General features: G+C 38.1%; 1 protein-coding gene across 1 annotated transcript in view; it reads right to left on the reverse strand.

Annotated features, from left to right (window-relative positions):
- Nucleotides 1–22,404, reverse strand: part of glra4a (glycine receptor, alpha 4a) — a 67,639-nt gene that overhangs the window by 40,469 nt on the left and 4,766 nt on the right. The window contains exon 3 of the mRNA XM_036567735.1: nucleotides 241–374. Within this exon, the coding sequence (XP_036423628.1) occupies nucleotides 241–374 (134 nt within the window). The remainder of the gene's footprint in view (nucleotides 1–240; nucleotides 375–22,404) is intronic.

A 22,404-nucleotide genomic window follows, 5' to 3' on the forward strand; every position in this document is an offset into this window, starting at 1 on the left:
CCAGTCTCTTTCATAGCTCTCTGGATTGCACTTTCATAAATGTAAATATAAACGTAAGGTTTTTTTCTTCCATAATCAGTGTATGTATGCATGTTTAGGACATGATAAAATCATACAGAGATTGTAGATATGACAAATAACATATTAAACAGTAAGGCTCCTTTCATGGGATGAATAAGAAATTGTAGACTGTCCATACATTATATTTTTATGGATTGCAAACACCTCCTTCTGTCTCACCTTTAAAGTTGGGTCTAATGCATGCATCATAACCAGAGGTTCTTCCCATCAGCTTGTCAAGGAAGTCAGATGGGGACATTGGCTTTGTGGCTGGTCTGTTCTGGAATTTTATCTCCTCTTTACAGGAGCCTGGTCTGCAAGTGTGACAGAGACAGAGACAGAGAGAGAGAGAGAGAGAGAGAGGGAGAGAGAGAGAGAGAGAGAGAGAGAGAGAGAGAAATGAGAAACAGAGTTAAAGCTGATGGCGAATTTAAGAAGAAAAGCAGATTTGATAATGATAATGAGGACAACATAACATGATAACAACAGGAATCAAATAGCATCACCTGTCTTGTGCCTTATTCTCGTTACTTTCTTTTAATACTACATGCAACAAATAACTTTTCACCTTAATGGAAAAGATGGGTTTTCACAAATGAGGGTGGTGGGGACAGATTTATAACTGAACTGTTGTAAATAATCATCATCATGCAACTCACTGGCTTTCTATCCTATCCTTTTTGACTATTTGACTATATATTATTTCAACCAAGATTCTGGCCTTATCATAATACTAAGACTGCTGTAATTAAGATCATTAATGATATTCATTTAAATTCTCTGAAAACATATCAGTTCTACTACTGCTTAATATCAGTGCTGCCTTTGATAAAACTGACTATAAAATTTGTATAGATAGACTTGAGAACTGGGTTGGACTCTCAGAAACCTGTAAAATTTCATTGACGGCATTAGTTCTAGCAGGACTGATTACTGTAACGGTCTCCTAACTGCACTCCCAAAAAACAGCTTTAGTTGATTCAAAATACAGCTGCCAGAGTTCTCACTATAGGAGTAAAAGAAAGGAAGTCAAGTCAAGTCAAGTCAAATTTATTTATATAGCGCCTTTTACAACAGATGTTGTCACAAAGCAGCTTTACAGAGAATCCGGGTCCACGTCCCCAGTGAGCAAGCCTCGGCGACAGTGGCAAGGAAAAACTCCCTCAACAGGAGGAAGAAACCTCGAGAGGAACCAGACTCAAAAGGGGAACCCATCCTCCTCTGGTTGACAACAGATAACAGCACAGACACAAAACAGTATAAATGGATACAGTTTTACAGTTCTGTACAGTATTGGGTATGGAAGCGACAGCACCACACAGGATGGAGCACTGGCCACATCAGACCCCCCTGGGACGGGATTGAGTGGTGTTCACATCAGACCCTCTTAGGACGGGCAGCCGCTCAGCTTAGGGAAAGAGAGGGGGAGGGGGGGAAGAGGGGTGGGAGCGGGGGATAAGGGGGACAGATAGTTAGTTCTGTTATGGGTGACAAAACAGAACAGAGAGTTGACAGAGTGCAGCGGTAGGCCTGGCTATGGCAGCATAACTAAGAGGGAGAGCCAGAAGGTGACAGGTACTAATAATGAGCACCTTGTGATCTAAGTGGGCGTGTTGGTTGATAGTAGGAACTAAGGTCACTGAGGTACTGAGGAGCAAGGCCATTCAAAGCTTTATACGTCAACAGAAGAATTTTGTACTCGATGCGGAATTTAACTGGCAACCAATGTAAGGTACACAAAATTGGGCTAATGTGGTCAAATTTCCTGGTTTTGGTGAGAACTCTGACTGCAGCGTTCTGGATTAACTCAAGCTTGTTAAGGTTTTGGCTAGAACAACCAGAAAGCAGAGCGTTACAGTAATCTAACCTGGATGTAATAAAGGCGTGAACTAACGTTTCTGCACCCTGCGACAGTGCATTTCTTAATTTAGCGATGTTACGCAGGTGGAGGAAAGCTATTCTGGTAATATTGGTAAAGTGCTCATCGAAGGCCAGATCGGCCAGGCTTTTTACAGATGTGCCTGGTGCAATTGAGAAACTTTTGAGATTAAGAGTTACGTAGGCAGATTATTCCTAGCAGCTTTTGGACCAAGAAGAAGAACTTCTGTTTCGTCCGAGTTTAGTAAGAGGAAGTTACTTGACATCCAGTCTTTAATGTCTTTTACACAGTCTTCTATCTTATTAAGTTCAATTTTGTCCTCTGGTTTAGCTGAAATATACAATTGTGTAGCATCGGCGTAGCAGTGGAAACTGATGCCATGTTTTCTAATGATGGTACCTAGTGGTAGCACATATAAGGTAAATAATATAGGTTCTATGACAGAGCCCTGTGGAACACCATACTTTACTCTTGTGAGGGCTGATGATTCACCATTTACATAGCAATCACTAAGGTAAGATTTGAACCACGAAAGAGCTTTACCTGTCACTCCTACTAGCTTTTCAAGCCTGTCTAATAGAATGGAATGGTCTATTGTGTCAAAATCTGCACTAAGATCAAGTAAAACCAGTAGGGATATGTTTCCTTTGTCAGCGCATAATAAAAGATCATTCACAACTTTCACTAACGCTGTTTCAGTACTATGGCGAGGCCTGAAGCCAGACTGAAGTTTTTCATGTATATCATTCCTATGCAGATGGGAACATAATTGTTTTGCCACGGCTTTCTCTAAAATTTTTGATAAAAAGGGAAGATTTGAAATAGGTCTAAAGTTTGATAACTCAGAGGGATCAAGATTAGGTTTCTTAATTAGGGGTTTCATTACAGCTAATTTAAGAGACTTTGGAATATAGCCAAAGCTGAGAGAAGAGTTTATTATAGATAGAAAAGGCTTGGTTATTTCTGGCAAAACATCTTCAAGTAAACCTGTAAGAATTGGATCTAGTATACAAGTTGTTGTTTTTGAAGACGAAATAATTTGGACAAGCTCTGTTTGTTGGAGTAAAGTAAAAGACTCCAGCATCTCTGTAGTGGTTATACTGCACTCTAGATCTAGATTAGGTTTATAGGACACTGCACTTGTTAGCTGTGCGTTTTGAATTTTGCGCCTAATCGATTAAATTTTATTATTAAAGAAGTTCATGAAGTCATTGCTGCTGTAGGCAGAGGGAATCTGGGCTTCAGTAGCTGCTTGGTTATTAGTTAATTTAGAGATTGTACTGAATAGTAGTCTTGGATTATTTTCAATCATTGACGAGAGATAGGCTAAACGTGCTGACTTTAGTGCTTTCCTATAGTCTATAAGACTCTCCTTCCAGGCAGATTGGAAAACCTCAAGTTTAGTCTCTAATCACCTAACAGTCTGTTTCATAGCTCGAGTATGATCATTATGCCATGGGCGAGCCTTTTCTGCCTTATTCTTTTACTTTTTAGTGGAGCCAAAATATCTAAAGTAGAGCGAAAGGTGTCCTCCAGACATTCAGTCAGCATATCTAATTCATTAAGTTCAGACGGACAGCTAATTAAGGATGAAAGATCTGGAAGGTTTTCAATAAAGCTATGGGGTGTAGACGATGTTATAGTACGCTTAGCACTATAGCGTGTGGATGGACATATGACTAAAACTGATTTCATATGAGATTAAGTAGCGATCTGACACTGCTGTGGTCTGAGGAAGGATGGCCAAATGCTTAATGTCTATACCTAAGGTTAATATTAAGTCTAGAGTGTGGTTACAGTAATGAGCAGGCCCCATAATATTTTGAGTGAAGCCAAAACAGTCTAAAATAGATACAAATGCCTTACTTAGCGGATCCTGTGGTTTGTCTATGTGCATATTAAAATCTCCTACAATTATTACTTTATTCAAGATTGTTATTAAACTAGATAACAGGTCAGTAAATTCCTGTAAAAACTCAGAGTATGGCCCGGTGGCCTGTAGATTATGATGAGCGAAAATGAGCTCTCATTTGTTCCTTGATTGCTAACATTGAGAAACTAAATTTCAAAAGAAGAGAAACTATGGTCTGCTTTCTGGTTTATTCCTAAAGTATTGGTATAAATGGTTGCTACGCCTCCACCCCGACCATTTAAGCAAGGACTATGTACATAGCTATAGCCTGTCGGGGTGGCTTCATTTAAAGCTAAGTACTCTTCAGAGTACTGCTTATATGCTGTAGCAATATGAGCCAAGCAGAACTCTCAGGTCGTTAGGAATTAGTCAGTTAGTCCTACCTAGGTAAACACTAAACGTGGACAAGTAACATTTAGCTATGCTGCTGTTAAATGAACCCAGTTGATAGAGAGCATTTGAAGAGCCTTGACACCTAAATACCTTTAAATCTAGACTCTAGGCTGAAAATGTTCCTATTTAAGGCTTTTAGCTCAGTTTAAAACACTGTTCTTCTACATTGTAATGGCACTCTCTTATCCAATTTAGTTTTTGTTTTTTTAATGTAACGTTTATTTCTTCTTGCATCATATTACATACTAAGGTTTACTACTCAGTTACTACAGGAACCTCAATGCAAACTAGTTGAGCTATTCTAGTTTACAGACTACCCACTAGCAGGCCCTGGCCATGTAAGCGTTGTTCATAATCCTGTTTTAATCATGTTTTTAATTTCTATTCTCTTATATCTTTTGCAAAGCACTTTGAATGACCGCAGTGTAATAAAAGGTGTTATATAAATAAACTTGTCTTGCCTTGCCTCGATTACCACTGCAAGGGAGAAAAAGCTCCTGCTCCAGCAGGGGTCACTCTGTTTTTGACAGCTCTTTCAGGCCACAGCAAAACAGTCTGGATCCCTCAGGCCTGGCTTTTGATGAATCTCTTTATCTGTGGTTGCCACACTGGAACACAGCTGATTTCCTGCTATGCTTTTGATTAAATTGTTAGTGAACCAGTTATGACCCCCTCTGCTGTGAGCTGCGGACAACCACTACAATAGCTTTCCCAAAGCCCTGGCTCTCTCTGTACTACACTGTTGCAGCAACTTTGGCTGAGTTTGGCTTAGTGTTTCTCGCATTGTGCAGTGTGGGTAATATATCTGATCCATTCATACCAGTGCAACACACACTAATATGCCACCACCATGTCAGTGTCACTGCATGAATTGGAATGATGCACCACCCTAATAACACCATCATTTAGAAACCAAACACAGTGAATACGTATCTAAACTTGTCAAATCGAGCCAGAACTCTGTTTGCAGTTTTCCTCTCTTGAGCTTGACCTGCAGCACACAGTAGCTGCCAAATCAGCCTTCTCATTAGGCACGTCAGAAAAAAACAATCTGGCTGGTAAAATCTTGTGGGCTGTGGAAGTTTTTGTGGGTGTTTGTGTGGGCTGCAAGTTTGGGAACCCTGGGAATTCTGATATCATCTTGCAACCTAAAGAACAGAACTTACTTTGAGCATAGCAAAGGTCCTTGTGTGAATTTTTATTTTGTTTTATTTACATATGCTCAGAATCTGCAGTAGCAATGCACTGTTTACGTTGATGCTGCATTTTAGAGTGAAGTGAATCCATCACCAGTTGTTTTGGTGGCATGTCACTAAAACACAAGTAGGAGTTGTAGGCTATTTCTGTGCCCTGGTAACTGGGCTGGAATAGGGCCAGTGCCCAGGGGCCTCTGACTGCCAGGGACCTCAGGGGCCTCAGAGGGGCTTAGACCACAAGGACCTAGATGGCTACTGGATGAACAAAAAGCCCTTGTTATTTGCTGGTTGCTATGAAATAACTTAAAGACCCATCAGCCCACCCACACCCTGCAATATTTAAAATAATTAAAAAGCCCCCTGACTAAATAGAAGTATAACTGTGCAGAAAATAATAGGGTATTGTTTGTTTATATTTCACCTTTTTCCAGCATTGTTCAAAGTGCACATCAACCAATGTAAACTGTTTCTTAAAGTTCTTTTTTTTAGTTTTTTTTTTTGTTTGTTTTGTTTTGGTTTTTTTTGCATTGTTGTCGAAGCATAGGGATGTTGGGACCTACAGAGACACTTATGCCCAGTGGCCTCATGACACCATGATCTGTCCCTGCCTTGTCTAATTTTTTTAACCATTCTAACTAGCTCTTGCTAGATTTGTAGGTTGACTATGGGTGTGACACAAATAGGTTCCACGTCTCATATCAACAGTCTGATTGGTTGACACTCAGCTCATTTGCATAAAATTTGTCTAGCAACAGAGAGTGTGCTTTAGCATTTACTGTGTCAGCCGTATGTGCTTGTCTGTTGTCTCTTACCATGATACGTTCAGTTCATGTTATTCAAATAATTCAACTAAAAATCACACACATACAAAGAATTTAGCGTGATGTCACCTATATGCTGCCAAAAAATTTCAGCACCCCTAACTTAAAACACTTTTCTACATCCCTGATATGAAGTGAAATGCTTTGTTTAACTAGGTCTAGGCTGAACAGCACAGCAGACAGTTAACAGTCTCTTTCAATAAGATTCACTTATGTTTTACCAAACTACAACAATGTAAAGAATAAACCACTTGAACATCTATGACAAGCTTCAAATGCTTTAAACGCCCATTTTTAAGCAGAGCTTGGCTAACTAGTATTAAACCCTGTTCTATTCACACAAATCTAGCTTTTCTTTCCATTTCATGTACAGAATAAAACACCAATAAACAAGCTATGTGGTTTGATGGGTTACTTTTGGCAGCTAATGTAGCTTCTTACTTCTCAGCCAAACTGTGATGCACACAGAAGGTACGACAAAACATCCCACATTCTTTGTTGTAGCTCAGTCAGTCAATTTCATCCCTCAAAGTTGAAGTACATTTACTCTTAGACACATATATATGTCAGTGTTAGCCTTAAAATTTCATGTTTTGGAGCTTTACCTGGCACATGGCTGGGTTGTGGAGGTTTCAAAAACATAATTACTGAGCTTAGCTGCTATTGCTGAAAACTTCAGGTTGTTGCTACACAATGCCTTGGTACTACTTTACTGAGAAACCTGCAACATTTACGATTCAATCACATATTCAGTTAAAACACATTTGTTTTGTTTTGTAAAAAATTTGCTCACCTATTTGTTTTTTTTTATCTTGAAAGATATATGTATATATATATATATATATATATATATATATACATAGCTTTACACCTGAAATTACATCTCCACTATAAGAGCAATAAAAAGACATTTCAATCAACTGGACATGAAAAAGGAAGCATGTGTGTTTTGCTTTCATGCACAGTGAGGAACACTTATGAAAACCATTGTCTATGATACAGTTCATTGTTGCATCGACAAATACAAGTTAAAACTCTACCACACAAAGAAGACACCATATATAAACAAGATCCAGAAATGCTGCTGCCTTCTCTGAGCCCGAGGTCATTCAAAATGGACTGAGGCAAAGTGTAAAAATGTCCTATGGTCTGAATAATCAAAATTTTAAATTCTTTTCGGAAATCATAGACACCACATCTTCAGGGCTAAAAAGGACAGGGATTGTCCAGCTTTTTATCATCGCACACTTCAAAAGTCAGCATTTGTGATGGTATGGGGGTGCATTAGTGCACATGGTATGGATGACTTGCACATCTGTGAATGCACCATTAATGCTGAATGATACATGCAGGTTTTGGAGCAACATATGTTGCCATCCAGATGATTTCTTTTTCAAGGAAGACCTTGCTTATTTCTGCAAGACAATGACAAACCATATTCTGCACATATTACAACAGCATGGCTCAGTAGTGCAAGAGTCCCGGAGCTAAACTGGCCTGCCTGCTGTCCAGACCTGTCACACCCTGAAAACATTTGCCGCATTATGAAACGAAAGATGTGACAAAGTGCTGAACTGTTGAGCAGCTAAAATCTTATATCAACCAGGAATGGGAAAACACTTCCCTTTCAAAGCTACACTGTTTTCAATTAAATATAGGGTTTGAATGATTTGCACATCATTGCATTCTGTTTTTAGTTACATTTTGCACAGCGTCCCAACTTATGGAAACAAGATTGTATACCTGTGGCCTGTGTGTTTGTGTGTGGTCATGCAAGTATGCATGTATGTGTGCATGGGTGTGTGTTTCTGTTGAAGGTAAGTGTAAAGGAAAAACAAAAAAGGAGGATTTCAGGAAAAATCTCATTTGTTCTACACATAGAAACAACAGAAATTGCGAATGCAATCTGGTCCATATGTCTGAGTGATTTGCATAGAGTGAAAAAGAGTCGTGTTCTGTGGTAGGAGTCAGAATTTGGTATAACATCTGTTGTCTGAAATGGCTGCTGCTGTGTTAATGGCTACACTCTGACAGCATGTACATATCAATTAATCAATCAACCTTTATTTAATCTTGGAGAACATTGAGGGTGACCCTCATTTACAAAGTTGCCGAGTTGATACAGAGCAAGGGATTGATAATGTATAAGAACGTATCAAATAATAAAAGTAAACTTAATTAATAAAAAAAGACTCAAATCAGGTACGTATAAAAAGAAGTGAAACATTAAAAATAAAAATACATAAAAATACAGTAAAAAATATAAAGCAATTATTAAAACATAGCTAAAATGGAAAGGAAAAAATTATTAAAATGACTAAAATAATAATAAAATAATCATAATTAAAATAAGAATATGAATAATAATAAATAAACTAACAAATAAATAATAAAATAATGAAAATAAGATAAAAATGGTAAAAAATCAGGTAAAACAGTTGCAGGCAGAGTGGAGGTGGTTAGAGAGTAAGAGTGACACCAGCGAGCTGAGCTTTAGTGTTTCCTGTAGTGAGTTTCCACTCGCTGGTGCACTGTAACTAAAAGCAGATTTTCCCAGTTCAGTAAAAACCCTCGGTACCTGGCATGTGATCCAACCACTGGAGTGAGTCTGATAAATATAATTATTTACAGATATCATTGAAGTAATACATTCTGGCATATGGCCGGAGAGTGTTTTATAAATAAAAATAAACCAGTGTGTTTCCTGCCGTGCTGCTAGTGAGGGCCATCCAACTTTTTCATACAGTCTGCAGTGATGAGTGTTATATATGTCTCTAGTAATGAACCTCAGAGCAGAGTGATAGAGTCCAGTGGTTTGAGGGAACTGGCAGATGCGTGTTTGTAAATTACATCACCGTAGTCCATGACAGATAGCAAGGTTGCCCCAACAATTCTTTTTCTTGCATACATGGGGAAACAGGATTTATTTCTATATAGGTAACCGAGCTTCTGTCTACATTTGCCAATCAATTTAATAATATGGGGTTTAAAAGTGAGTTTATCATCCAGCCATATGCCAAGGTATTTATACACTGTGACTCTTTCAATGTTGGATCCCATCAGGGTAGTGATATTTACAGAATTAAAATCAGTATTAGTAGATCTGGAAAACAGCATGAACTTAGTTTTGTTAGCATTTAAAACCAGTTTGTGTTTACACAAAGCAACCTCTAGAACATATATATGTGTGTGTGTGTGTGTGTGTGTGTGTGTGTGTGTGTGTATAGGATAAAACTGGGCCCAAACCTTTGTAATTACTCAGTGCTGCGCATTGTTGTCTGTCTGAAAGGTAATTTTGGGTCTATTTTAGTGCATTTGTATCAAAACCAATCTTTTGTAAGTTCCTTTTGTAGCTGTGCAGCTGGTAAATCTGGAATAAACTTTAGGCAAAGCTTGATTCAATGGGGAACCAAAAAGTAAAGCTTGCACTGCACACCTACGCGTTTGTGCGAGCGACTGCCCGCCCCTACAGCAACATTTCTGGTGTAAGTTCCTAAATCAGCCATAAGCGGTAAGTACCTGCAATATCATGGCTACTGCTGGTATTTTTGTTTAGTTTAGTTTAATCCCCTTTTCCACCTCTAGTGATAATGATAGGGGCTGTGTTTGTGCTAAGTGCCAGCCAATGATATTCGTCTGCGGCAGTCTGAGGTAACTAAGGGTAATATTAGAGAGCTATATTAATATTAGAGATCTTCGCAACATTGCCAAGATAAGAAAACCTTTATCCCTGCATGATGCAGAAACATTAGTACATGCCTTTATTACTTCAAGGCTAGACTATTGTAACGCACTACTATCAGGATGCACAAGCAGGAATTTAAGTAAACTTCAACTAGTTCAAAATGCTGCAGTCGGGTCCTCACTAAAACTAGAAAATTCGATCATATCAGCCCAGTTCTATCATCACTTCATTGGCTGCCTGTTAAATTTCATATTGATTACAAAATTCTTTTATTGACGTAAAAAGCCCTACATGGGCTCGCTCCTGAGTACCTGCAAGACCTTATTTCCTATTACTAGCCACCACGATTACTCAGATCACAGAGTGCTGGCTTTTTAATGGTTCCCAGAATTCAGAAGGCTTCAGCTGGGGGAAGAGCCTTTTCTTATAAAGCCCCCAAACTCTGGAATGATCTTCCAGAAAATGTTCGGGACTCAGACTCAGTCGCAATCTTCAAATCTAGGCTGAAAACTGACTTGTTCAGTTTAGCTTTTGGTAGTCAATCTTCCCCCTTAGATAAAGGCAGCAGATCCAGGGGTCCATGGACACAGGGAATTATAGTAAACTGAGACGCTGATGCTGTCGTCCCGCCGCTCGCACACAATCACTCAGGTTTGTCGACGGTGAAGTGGAAGGATGCCAAATTGTTTCAGGGTGCTCCCGTATCTGTGTGTCCTTTTGGTTCTCTCCTTTTAGTTAAGCTGTTATAGTCAGATCTGCCGGAGTCATTAGCCACACTCTGGAAATGCTCACATTCTCTGTTTTACATACACCCAAACAGAACAAAACTAATTCCATCTCCCTACCTTTTTCCGAGTAAACGACTACCCGCTTCAGACCAGCTGCCCACACCCCGGCTACCGCCACTTGCCTTGCTACCCGCTTCAGACCAGCTGCCCACGCCCCAGCTACTGCCACTTGCCTTGGACTAGCTGCCCACCCTACATTGAAGTTTTCATGAACTCCTAATTATTACTACTACTACTACTACTACTACTAATAATAATAATAATCTATCTATCTATCTATCTATCTATGTATCTATCCAACTATCTATCTATCTATCTATCTGTTATTGTCTAATGTTAGCCCATCAAAAAAACAACTAAAAAAGAAACAATGGGGGAATCTATTATCATTTCAAAAATGTGGAGTTTAAGACAACCATGACATTACCACTGAAGAGTAGGCCACCACTGAGAATTCAGTAGCAGTTTCCCAGGGCTGACTGTTTGGTGGAGGTAATACCAGCCACAATAAGAAGAAATATAATATATACATATTATAATATACATACATATATACAATAGTCATATACACCTAGAATTCTCAGCAAATCACAGATGTATTTATTTAATCCTGCAGAAAAATAAAGATTTATTTTTGGCTCTGCTAACAGTGTAGCATCTGTAAAACATCGAAAAAGCCAGGTACTACTATCATAGTAACACTGATCAAGGCCATTTTTTTTAATTTACTAGCATGAATTTATGGTCATTTATGGTATTATAGACAATAATAACAGCACCTTTAAACCATATATTACACAAAAATGAAAATGGAAAATAAGCACTGTTCATATGAATGTCCAGTGTGCATAAGAATTGTATATTTGTGGCAACTCCAGCACTGGGCCACAATTGTGTGTCAATGCACTTCTCCCTAGTTCCTCCCTACAATGCCAATAATAGAGGTCCTAAAACAGAGCCTTATGGGACACCACGCTTGACTTTTGTATGAATACATGATTTGCCTTTTACATATACAACTATTAGCGATCAGTCAAGTAAGATCTGAACCATGAAACAGCTATTCCTGTTATTCCTACAAGGATTTCTAGTCTGTTTAGTAGGATAGAGTGGTCTGTCCTTGGTCAGAAAATAAATAAGAGATTGTTTACAATTTTCACTAGTGCTGTTTTTGTACTATGATGAGGCCTAAATCCAAACTGAAAACTTTTATGTATGTGATACCTATGCAAGTAGGAATTTAGTTGTTGCACCACAGCTTTTTAAGTAAGGTAAATTATCACAGCCTCTCTGTAGTCGTTACACTGTACTAAGGATCTGGATTGGCTTTGAAGCGCATCAGGTTTGTAGTGGTTAACTCCTGCAAAACATGCCCATGTGGGCCCACTGAGGGGTTCTGTGGGCTGTGTGGGCTAGGGCTAGCCAACAGACACCCCTGTACTGGCCCACAGTGGACCCATATCATTGATCTAACAGTGGGCTCTAAAGGGTTTCTGTCTGGGCAGTACACCACTGTGCTAGCCCACAGATAATCTGATACAGGCCCACTGTGGGTCACTCCTCACCTAGTCTGCTGAGCCCACATCAGTCATCAGTTAACCCATGGTGGGCCCAGAGTAGATTTGAAATGAAAATAAGTAAATTCATGAAATATAATAAGCAAGTATAGACTCGCCTTCTCATGCCTTGAGATGCCTTAAGATGCCTTGACCCAAGGAAGCAGTTTAATAGAGTTAAAAATACTATGTTAAAATGTAATTTAAGAGTCCTGAAAACACAGGACTCTTAAACTCTCTTTATTATTAAAACAAAAAAAACATGGGTTCCCCCCTCCAAATGGAGAATGACCTTGTAACATTACATTGCATAGTTTGGTATTTCATGTTAAACTTAGGAAGTCATATAAATTTTAACCTATAGTAAAAAACAAAACACTGTATAGCAAGAAATTACCAAATCACTATGTAGGCTAGCTCACTGCACTGTATTCAAACATGCTAAATGCAATATACACATGAATTGTGATATTATTACTGAGAAAAACATGACAACAGTCGGGGATGCATGTACGTCACACATGCACTGCAGAGCCCTACTGCAACCAGACCCTTCTCGTCGTATCTGCACAACAACTTAAAAGCTTACCTGTGGAGAGAGAAGCCGAGCAAAGAAGAGTGAAAGTGTAAAAACACAAAATATGGAATGAACTGAATTAAATTTTTATAATAGCTAATAAGTTTTGTCTGTGTGATGATGTAAAGAGGCAAACAGCAACTGGAGAAGACTTTATCAAGGAAGACAGTTTGAGTTTAATTTTTTTACTAGCCTCGTTCAGTGTAGTCAGCTAGCTACCATAGCTATTTTAGTTAGCTAACTAACTGACAATTAAATTTGATTCTTTAACTGAGAAAGATAAACATAGTTTGTAGTTATTAAAAGGAAAAGTATGACTTTAGCTATGTTTATATTTTACTGCCTATTTTTACCATCTACAACTTCCTATATTAGCTAGCAGCTAAGTTATTCCACATGTGCAGGTGCCAGCATGTAACTGCTGCATTACTTAAGTGGAATGGAAAAACTCACTACCAGTTGAACAAATTACCACCGAAATCCGATCTCATACATGACTTAATAACAACAATATTAATAATAATACATTTTTACATAATTAGTGTAATTATCTAATAGAACTTTTAAGTAAAATAATAAATAATTTATTGATGCATGCAAAGGCATTAATGTCAGACCTTATGTATACATTTGTGTTTTTACATGTTTTTGCATTCATTTTAAGATTTATTTATTTTATTGTTTATTATTTTATTTATTTTTCACATTAGCAGACCTTATCTTCCATAGTGTTTTTGAGCTTGTGTGTTTGGTTGAGATTTGTGCAGTTAGAAGGTCTCTCAGGTTGGAAGTTTCTGGACATTGGACATTCTTCTACTGCAGCAGTTATGTACCTAACATGCAAATGAAACCTTTGTGAGCCGTATCTGTGGACACATCAAGCTTTGTATCCTGATTGTAATTCACAAGTAACTGTAACAACTAACATACTCACTTAATAAACTAAATTTATTTGTTGTCATGTTTAAACTTGAGCAAAGTTTAATATTCGATATTTAGAACAGACATTATGTCTTAATAAACGTTGTGGTAATGTTTATATATATATTGATAGAGTGTTAAAGCGGCCAAACCCATACCTAGCCCATTTAAAAGGCACTAAATGTGGGTTGCTTGCATATAATATGAAATGGTGGGAACATGTGGGCCTCAGTGTTGGCAGGCCATCCCAACAATGGCCCATAAATATGGGCTAAAAATTTGGCTTCCAGTTTTAGGGCCCCTATGTCAGCGGCCCACCATAAACCCTGATATGAGGGCTAAGTGTGGGTTGCCAGCACATGCGATATGAAGGCTCAGTATGGGTTTCCCCTAATATGTTGGTTTAGTATGGGCTTCCTAAGGTGGGACCCCAGTCAGTTGTGAAACCAAGGGCATGTTACTGGCCCCTCTCTAAGCCTTCATGTGAGGGCTTAATGTGGGATTCTCAAAGTGGGGCCCCGGTCAGCCGTGCAACCGAGCACATGCTGGGCCCCATGTTAGGGCCCCTATGTTGGCAACCCCTACTCATATGAGGGTTTTTTATTGCCCGGCTGCACTGTTATCTGCTTTTGTTCTGTATTAAATGTGGCACTGTGTCCTGGAGAAACTACATTTTGTTCATTTCTCAGCACATCTGTGATGAGAAAGAATAACAAAAACTCTTCTCACTTTGATTCTTGAACATAATGCCTATTTGCACAGCTGATTAACATAGATTTTTTTTTAACAAATGTTCATATCATCCTGTAATATTCTGTATGTAATAGTTATTATATAATTATATGTATATATATATATATGCATGTATGTGTGTGTGTGTATACATATATAAGACCAGCATTTGTATGTTGCCATTGTGGTGCTGAAAAGGCCTTGTATATATATATATATAAATAATATTATACTATAATATAATTTTTTATTTATTTATTTATTTATAAATATAAAATATAAAACTTACTCTGTGTAACAACCCTACCCAGTCTCCCGTGTAGGTCAAATGTGAATTCTACAAAAGATGGTGAATACCACACTGAATTAAGCATCATCAATGTATTGAGGCTAGTACTGTATATGACAGGTCAAATATCAGTTTTTAAGTTTGCGGTAATGTCCTTAGAGCAATGCTTCAACATCTAGTGTAAATCCTTCCCAGAAAAGTAAATGCTGCTACTGCAACAATGAGGGAAAAAACTCTTTTAATACTCTTTATTTTGGAATAAATGTTGGATTAGTGCGTGTCTACAAACATTTGGACATGCAGTGATTAAGATGTTTAGAAAACATCTTAAAGTACACTGTTCAGATGTGTCCAGATGATGAATAAAATTTCCTTTCTTGAGTTTTTCCTATTACTTTTTGTGAGAGATCAATAATCTCTCTCTCTCTCTCTCTCTCTCTCTCTCTCTCTCAAATGTGCATGAATTCCTTGCAGGCATCCATTGTGTAATTTCTCCTGTATTATGGAAGTAGTTTAATGAGAGCATGTTTTCCACCAGGGGATGATCAGCGGAAAGAGCTGAGCCGATATTTTCTTTTTTCCCCAGTGTGACTTTGATAAGCTTCTGATGTTGGCTAGGCTGTTTTTTGCTAAGGCATACAAATTTTTCATTGACAGGGTAGAGTAGCTACTTTACTTTTCTCAAGGATTTGGCCTTGGAAAGAAAGACCATCACTGTAAACTTTCAAAGCTTCAAACCTTTTTTGTTATACACCAATCAGAATATAAACATAAAGAAAAAAAGGGCAACTTTTTACAAGACCGGTCCCCAAATAAGCATGTATTAATACTTTAAAAAACTCACATTAAATAAAAAAGTAGCAGCTGAATTAAATTCACCACACCTTACTCAGATACCTAAATGCTAGATCATCTGACCAACTCCTTGTTCTATATCCAGCTCCTCCATATCCCTCTGACATACATTAATACCAAGTTCTGTACCTAAGCAGCTACAGTTTGCCACCATGTCAGAATCAGCTCTTGCAGGACAGAGATCTTTCTCATCACGTGAAGGTCCCTCAATCATACTCTTCATACACCTTGCTTAGTTCTGAGTTCATCCTGAAGTTCTTTTGGGGGCCTAGCCCTCAAAGTGACAGGCAGAAGCCAACCAGAACTCCAGTCCATTCTCGGAGTTCTCTCCCCTCCTTCAATCAGTCTTCCCTTACTACCACCACATGTCCACGGTCTTAAATCACAAAATGGAGTTAATATGGAATAAAAGAAGTTTGGGAGGAGGAACATGCCCCACCTCCTTCAAATCTAACACTATAAACTCACATTACCTTCTGTCTTCTTTGATGAAGTTTTCATAATCCCCACCACCACCCCATCTCCTCCCTGTTCCTCAGTCCTATGACAGTCCTCAGTTCCAAGGGTGTCTGTCCTTCTAGTGACAAGTAGAAGCCAGCCAGAAATCTAGCCTAAGCCTATTTGCTGTACTGAATTTAGGCACTGAAAATGTAACAAATTAATAAAAATGATATTAAATAAAATCATAAGCCACTTTAGTCTAAACATCTTCCTGTCCTGCGTTCATGTTGTGCCAGCAATACACTTGCACTAACATGGCTTACACATGGCCAGTCATAACTTTGTGGGCAAAACATTAGAACCAGAGACATCAAGTCAAATTGTTGACATCTTCTATGGTGTTGGCATTGACATGAAGAACCCTTGATATATGGACATTGCATGGCTTAATGCACCTGTTACCACAACCACTAATTAGAATGGTGTCCAGATACATTTGGATATGCCCCAGGGCATGACCCAGGTACCACTACATTGATTCTTAAACAGACTATGTGAAAGCTTATTCTGAGTAACCCCATTAATCCATTATTACAGGTGGTAGATGATTTCTTTGTGCTGTGTGAAATGTGTTATTTCTTTTTTTTTAATTATAATTTAAATTACATTTTTTAAAACTCAGTTGGCTCTCACATTTAGGCACAGTGTCAGTTTGCATTAGCTGGAGGCATGTGGAGTTAACAGGCTGACAGCAACAAGAGGTGGGAGTGCATTATGTCTCTAAGCTACTCTGATGTTTTGACACACATTGTGTTGCCTTTCTGTATCTAACAAAGGCAGAAAGTTATGGTGTGCTGGCCCATTCTAAGGCAAAGGGAAATGATGAAATATTGGCCATCCCCCTTGACCCAATTATTTCACTTTCCAAGAAAGATCATGCTGAAAGAGGTGAATACCACTCAATTTCTGCTCAACATGTACAACAACAAACCTGGAAAATATACATGAAGCACTCAAAAAGCACTGTGTTAATTTCAGTGCATTGACGGCTATGCCTAATGTGCACACACTGTAAATAACTTTCATCATCAAGACATCCTTAAAGTGACATTTTGGCCAATAATCAGATTTACATGATTTGTTCACTTACTCCAATATAGTCAAATACTTCAGTTTGCTTCTTTAGGTCTGTACAGAAGTGACAAGCCTAATGTAGTAATGAAAGCTTACAGTCATTACTTTGGAAGTGTGTGAACTAGCATTATTACTTTTTCAAAGAAAAAGAAAATAATATCAACCTTGATCATTTGTATTAAGGTATGCAAATACATAAAATTAGAAACTTAGAAAGAGAAAAGTGTATAGACATTACGGGCTACAAAAGCACTGTAGCATGGCTCTTCACAGTATTGCACGAGGGAGTATCTAGTCACTGAAAAATAAAGAAACAAATAATTTTGAAATATGCTCCATCGCATAAATCATACAAATCACTCATGCATGTATTCTCACTCCTAATCATCATTCTTGAACAATCTATTAGCAATATATTTTTTTACATTTTCACACGAGGGGAGATATTTAAGTGCAAATCGCACGCAAAGGAGACAATAACATTTAATCCTCTGCCACTATCAAATAGTTCCTTTTACTTGCTTAAGCATGGTAGTGGTGCAGAAAGGTGAATCAAGGTATGTAAGCCTTGATTCCAAAGGTGAAAGTACATAAACCTTGTCCAGTTCATGAAAGCTAGATATCACATAGAGAATGCCAAGTATGACATATGAAATATTCTGTTTCTATTCATTACAACCAAAAGAGCTGCTAATTAGCCAAAATTTTTAGGTATTGGTTAATTTAGAACAATTTATGATCTAAGACTAGCTGCATTAAATATGAATGTAATATGCAGTATTAGCAGTGTGACATCAAGTGTCCAAGTAAGAAATTGACCCTGTTTACACCAAGTCACTTCAGCTCAATCCCATTTCTTAATTTTACCCCTAACCCTTGTTTTCGAGTGTCATCTTGCCCCTTGGAACTGAGTTACAAGGGGTACTCAAATAAAAAAGAACATTACTTCATTAACAGGCTACTAGCGGTGCTCTGTAGGCGACTCTGCCAGCTTGCAGTGACAGCAGAGGAGCGGTAAAGTTCAGGAGCCTTGCTGCTGGTTTTAGTTAAATTTAGGGCATCATATGCTTTCAAAGAAGGGGGGTGTAACACTTATTTGTTATTGCCCACCCCTAATTCTTTCATGATATAAAGCTTAAGTCAGCTTTTTGCCAGCTTCTTGTTCTAATTTCCCTTTCCACCTTAAATGGTGCAGCAGTTCCGACACCTGAGGTGCCAGAATGTAACTGCTGGACTGTTTAAGGTGGGACGGGAAATTTAGTAAGCTAGCTACAGAGACATCAGCATACTACTAGGGATTTTTGATGCTTGTTATGCATGTTGGACCATGACATTTGAGATTATATAATGGTTATTGTATTTTTTAAATGTACAAAAAGAAGGGCTAAGGGCAAAGTAGTAGGGGCAAGGGGTGAAATAGGATTGGGCCTTCATGTGACTAGTATCTGGACTGTATCTTGGTAAGATTTTAGCCACATGCATTTACACTTGGTAGTCAGATGCATCTCCAGTTAGTCAGACTGAGATACGATTGTTGTGTGGGACAGAATATACAAATTCGCTCATTGCACTGCAACCAAAGCTGTTTAGATATTTGTTTCAACATTGCACAGTTCCTGTAAGTTGTCTTCAGTTTGTTTTGCACAGTAGTGTCTGTCCATATTGCTATTAAGCATTTTATTTCGTCTAGTCCCCAACCATGTGCATCCTCCTTGATTATCTTCTTCGCAGAAATGGATCACATGCCCAGTGAAGTGCTGCATAGGGAGGAGTTTCGGTTGTACTGGGAGGGGTTTTGGGTGTTAAATGTGTCTTGGAGAGACAAATGCATTTACACAGCTATAACACATGGCTCAAGTGCGTCTCAAACCACCTCCTGTAGTGGTTTGAATGATCAAATTTGTATCCATTTTAAATGCATCTTGGGTGCGTTTACACTTCCATTTTTATGTGGCATGGCCTTATCAAGATATAATCCTGATACTCAAGACACATGAAGTAACCAGGTGTAAACAGGGTCTTTAAGTCTCCTGAGCCATAAAAGACAATTACCATTCTAATGCATGCCAAAGGTATCCAGAGGGTTGAGCTCAGGACTCTGTCAGCGTTGGGCAAAATACTTCGAAAAAGTAGTGATGGCTGAATGCTGAATAAACTGTCCAAAATGTATTCAGTACACGCTACAACATATAAAAAAGTAACACATTCAGAATACATTTAGAATACATCTAGCATACATATTGATAAGACCAGTGAAAAAACTGCTGTAATTTTTACTCAACTCACATTATTCCTCACTGTAACTGGTTGGCAGTTTTTTCATGTAATTTTTCTATTGATGTGTTTTATGGAAGATTTGCTTGTTATTTAAATGAAGGTCTGAAATTCTCTACTTTTTTCTCTGTCATCGCCTGCTTCTGTGCACTGATGCACCCATAACCCTGAGCAGGAGTCCAGTTCCAAACCCCTGCTAAGCTTATCACTAACAAATGTCTAATAATGAGGAGATTATTAGTTTGATCATTAGTTTGTTTATTAACACTGAGATTAATAAGTAATATTAATTTATCAGTCTACTCAAGCTTTAACAGGAATTTCTGTGTTTGTAAAAAAGCCGCTAATTCAGGTCCTAGATTAGTTAGTTTTCTACAAGCCATGTGCTGGTTTTAAAATAGTAAACAAGCATTGATGGTGTTTCTTTTGAAGATTTATTTTTATTTCATGATTAAGTACTTAATCATGAACTGATTAATTTTATTTTATGGTTAAGTATTCTCTCGTAAATGTAAAATTTAACTGATTACTGCCTTTACAAAATGTAACTTGGACTAAATCCAGATACTTAATTTCTGTATTCTGAATACATATTCTGAATACTTGTATTCCATTTCATCCCAACCCTGCACTCTGTGCAGGCGGAGTTCCTTCACATTAAACTTGTCAAACCATGTCTTTATGGGTCTCACTTTGTGCAGTGGGGTACTGTGATGATGGAACAAACCATTGCCACAAAGTTGGAAGTATATAATTGTCGGAAATGTCTTTATCTTAACATTGCCCTTCACTACAACAAAAGGACCTGGCTCAAAACCTGAAAAACATCCACAGACCATTATCCCTCTTCAACCAAACTTTGCTGTTGGCACTATGCATCCAGGGAGGTAACGTTCTCCTGGTATTCGCCAAATCCAGATGTGTCCATCAGACTGCCAGATAGTGAAGTGTGCAGCTGCTGGGCCATGGAAACCCATTTCATAAAGCTACTGATGCACAGTTATTTTGCTGATGTTGCTTCCAGAGGGATTTTGGAAATCTGTAGTGAGTGATCCAACAGAGGATAGACAATTTTTACAAGCAATAAGCTTCAGCACTCAGAAGCTTACTCTATTAGTTTTACATTTAGGTGTACTGCCATGCATATGTGCTGTTGTTGGTCCTAGATGCTTTCATTTGACAATAATAGCACTTTACAATAAAGTGAAGGTTCTGGAATGGTCCTTGCAGCCCCTGGCAGGGGCGTCGGACAGTGGGTAATGATGAATCTGACTAACCAGAGCCCCTTCCTGGATGGGGGCCCTCCAAAAGCCATGGAAATAAATTGATTTTGGTTTCTAATTTTGTTACTCTCTACTATTATAGCAATAGCTTATACAAGACTGCATTTTCCATGATAAGTTCTGCTTATCTGCTGTTGTTTACCTGACCCCCCTCCCTCCCCCCACCTCAAAAGCAAAAGTGGTTTGATCTTCACATATATTGTTAGTGGTTGTCTGCCAATTCTGACCCGGTTAAAATGAAAGCAAACAGAAGGAGCAGAGAGTGCTAAAGCAACAAAACAGCAAACAGCTTCTGACCCATTTCTTTCAGAAAACAGGTGAGCCTAAAGTGCCAAACAGTAAATGTGTTGTAGTAGCATAAGCTAGCTAGCTAACTCATGATTATCTATAGTAATTAGCCATATCTATGGTGATTAGCTACATTTGCAGTCATTTGTAACAAGTACAAGCTGATAAAAAGCACAATTCAATGCAGCAAGTAAGTTGTTTTTTAAACAAACACTGTTTCTGTGATCATAACCAAACGAAGTTAGCCTCAGCCCAGCAGCTGTCTTGTAAAATGCATACTGTTAGTTCCAGAGGCAGTCACTGAGAGAAACGAGTAGCCATCTCTTCCTTCCTGAACTACTTTTGATGGCATGGTATTAGGAACAGTTTATTACTGTAAAATGTCTTTGCAGCATAGTAATGTATTTCTGATACATGTCATTTTACAGGTTTTTAGTATTTTTCCACAGTTTAAATCCATTAATGCACTTTACAATAACATTTTGTGGCAGACATTGTGATCTATGTGGTGCTCTTACACAACATTAGCACTTTGTAATGTCTTACAAAAATATGATAAACCTTATATTATTGCCTGTGAATCCAGTTTCATTTGCTTTTTTATCTACTAGATTTAAACTAAACGCTCCTTTACAAATTAAACCTGTGGCTGACTCCGCAAAATATCCTCAATATTTCTCATAATTTTAACACCAAAGGAGAAGTTAAACCTTCGGGTTCATAAGAGACTTGTATCCAAAGGAGCTTACAGTATACATTTCATCACTTTAAGAACAATGCTTGGAGATTGAACCCATGACATGCGTGCTGGTAACACTACCCTCAGGCAGCTGCTCCAACAGTGCTCATGTATTATTACAAAAATGTTTAACAGCAATAACATTGGCCTGCTCTTTTGACAATTAAAATAATTATCATCTTTATTGTAATCCAATTAAACCAAACTCTTTACAACTTTGATCATCATCGGAGACATAATGATGTTTTGTGCAGCGATGAAAGTGACGTTTAAATAACAGATCAGAGTGGTTTAACTAGAGAGTTTAAGAATTCTGGCAAATTATGGACAGATGAGGCAGATATTCAAGCAACATAACCTTTACTTTGGATGTTGGCTTCAAATAGCAACTTGAAGTGTCTACAATTATATTTTCTGTAAAAGGAAAACAAGCAGACAATGCAATAATGTCAGACTTTTTGTCCATTTCATGGGGGACAATTTGTATTTCACAATTTCTGGGATGGCAGATACAAAGTACATGTAACATATATGTGAACTAGCAAGGAAAATAAAGTTTTCTTTGCTATGTCTCCTATACA

This window comes from Colossoma macropomum, unplaced genomic scaffold, assembly GCF_904425465.1.
Source record: "Colossoma macropomum unplaced genomic scaffold, Colossoma_macropomum, whole genome shotgun sequence".
NCBI classification, from domain to species: domain Eukaryota; kingdom Metazoa; phylum Chordata; class Actinopteri; order Characiformes; family Serrasalmidae; genus Colossoma; species Colossoma macropomum.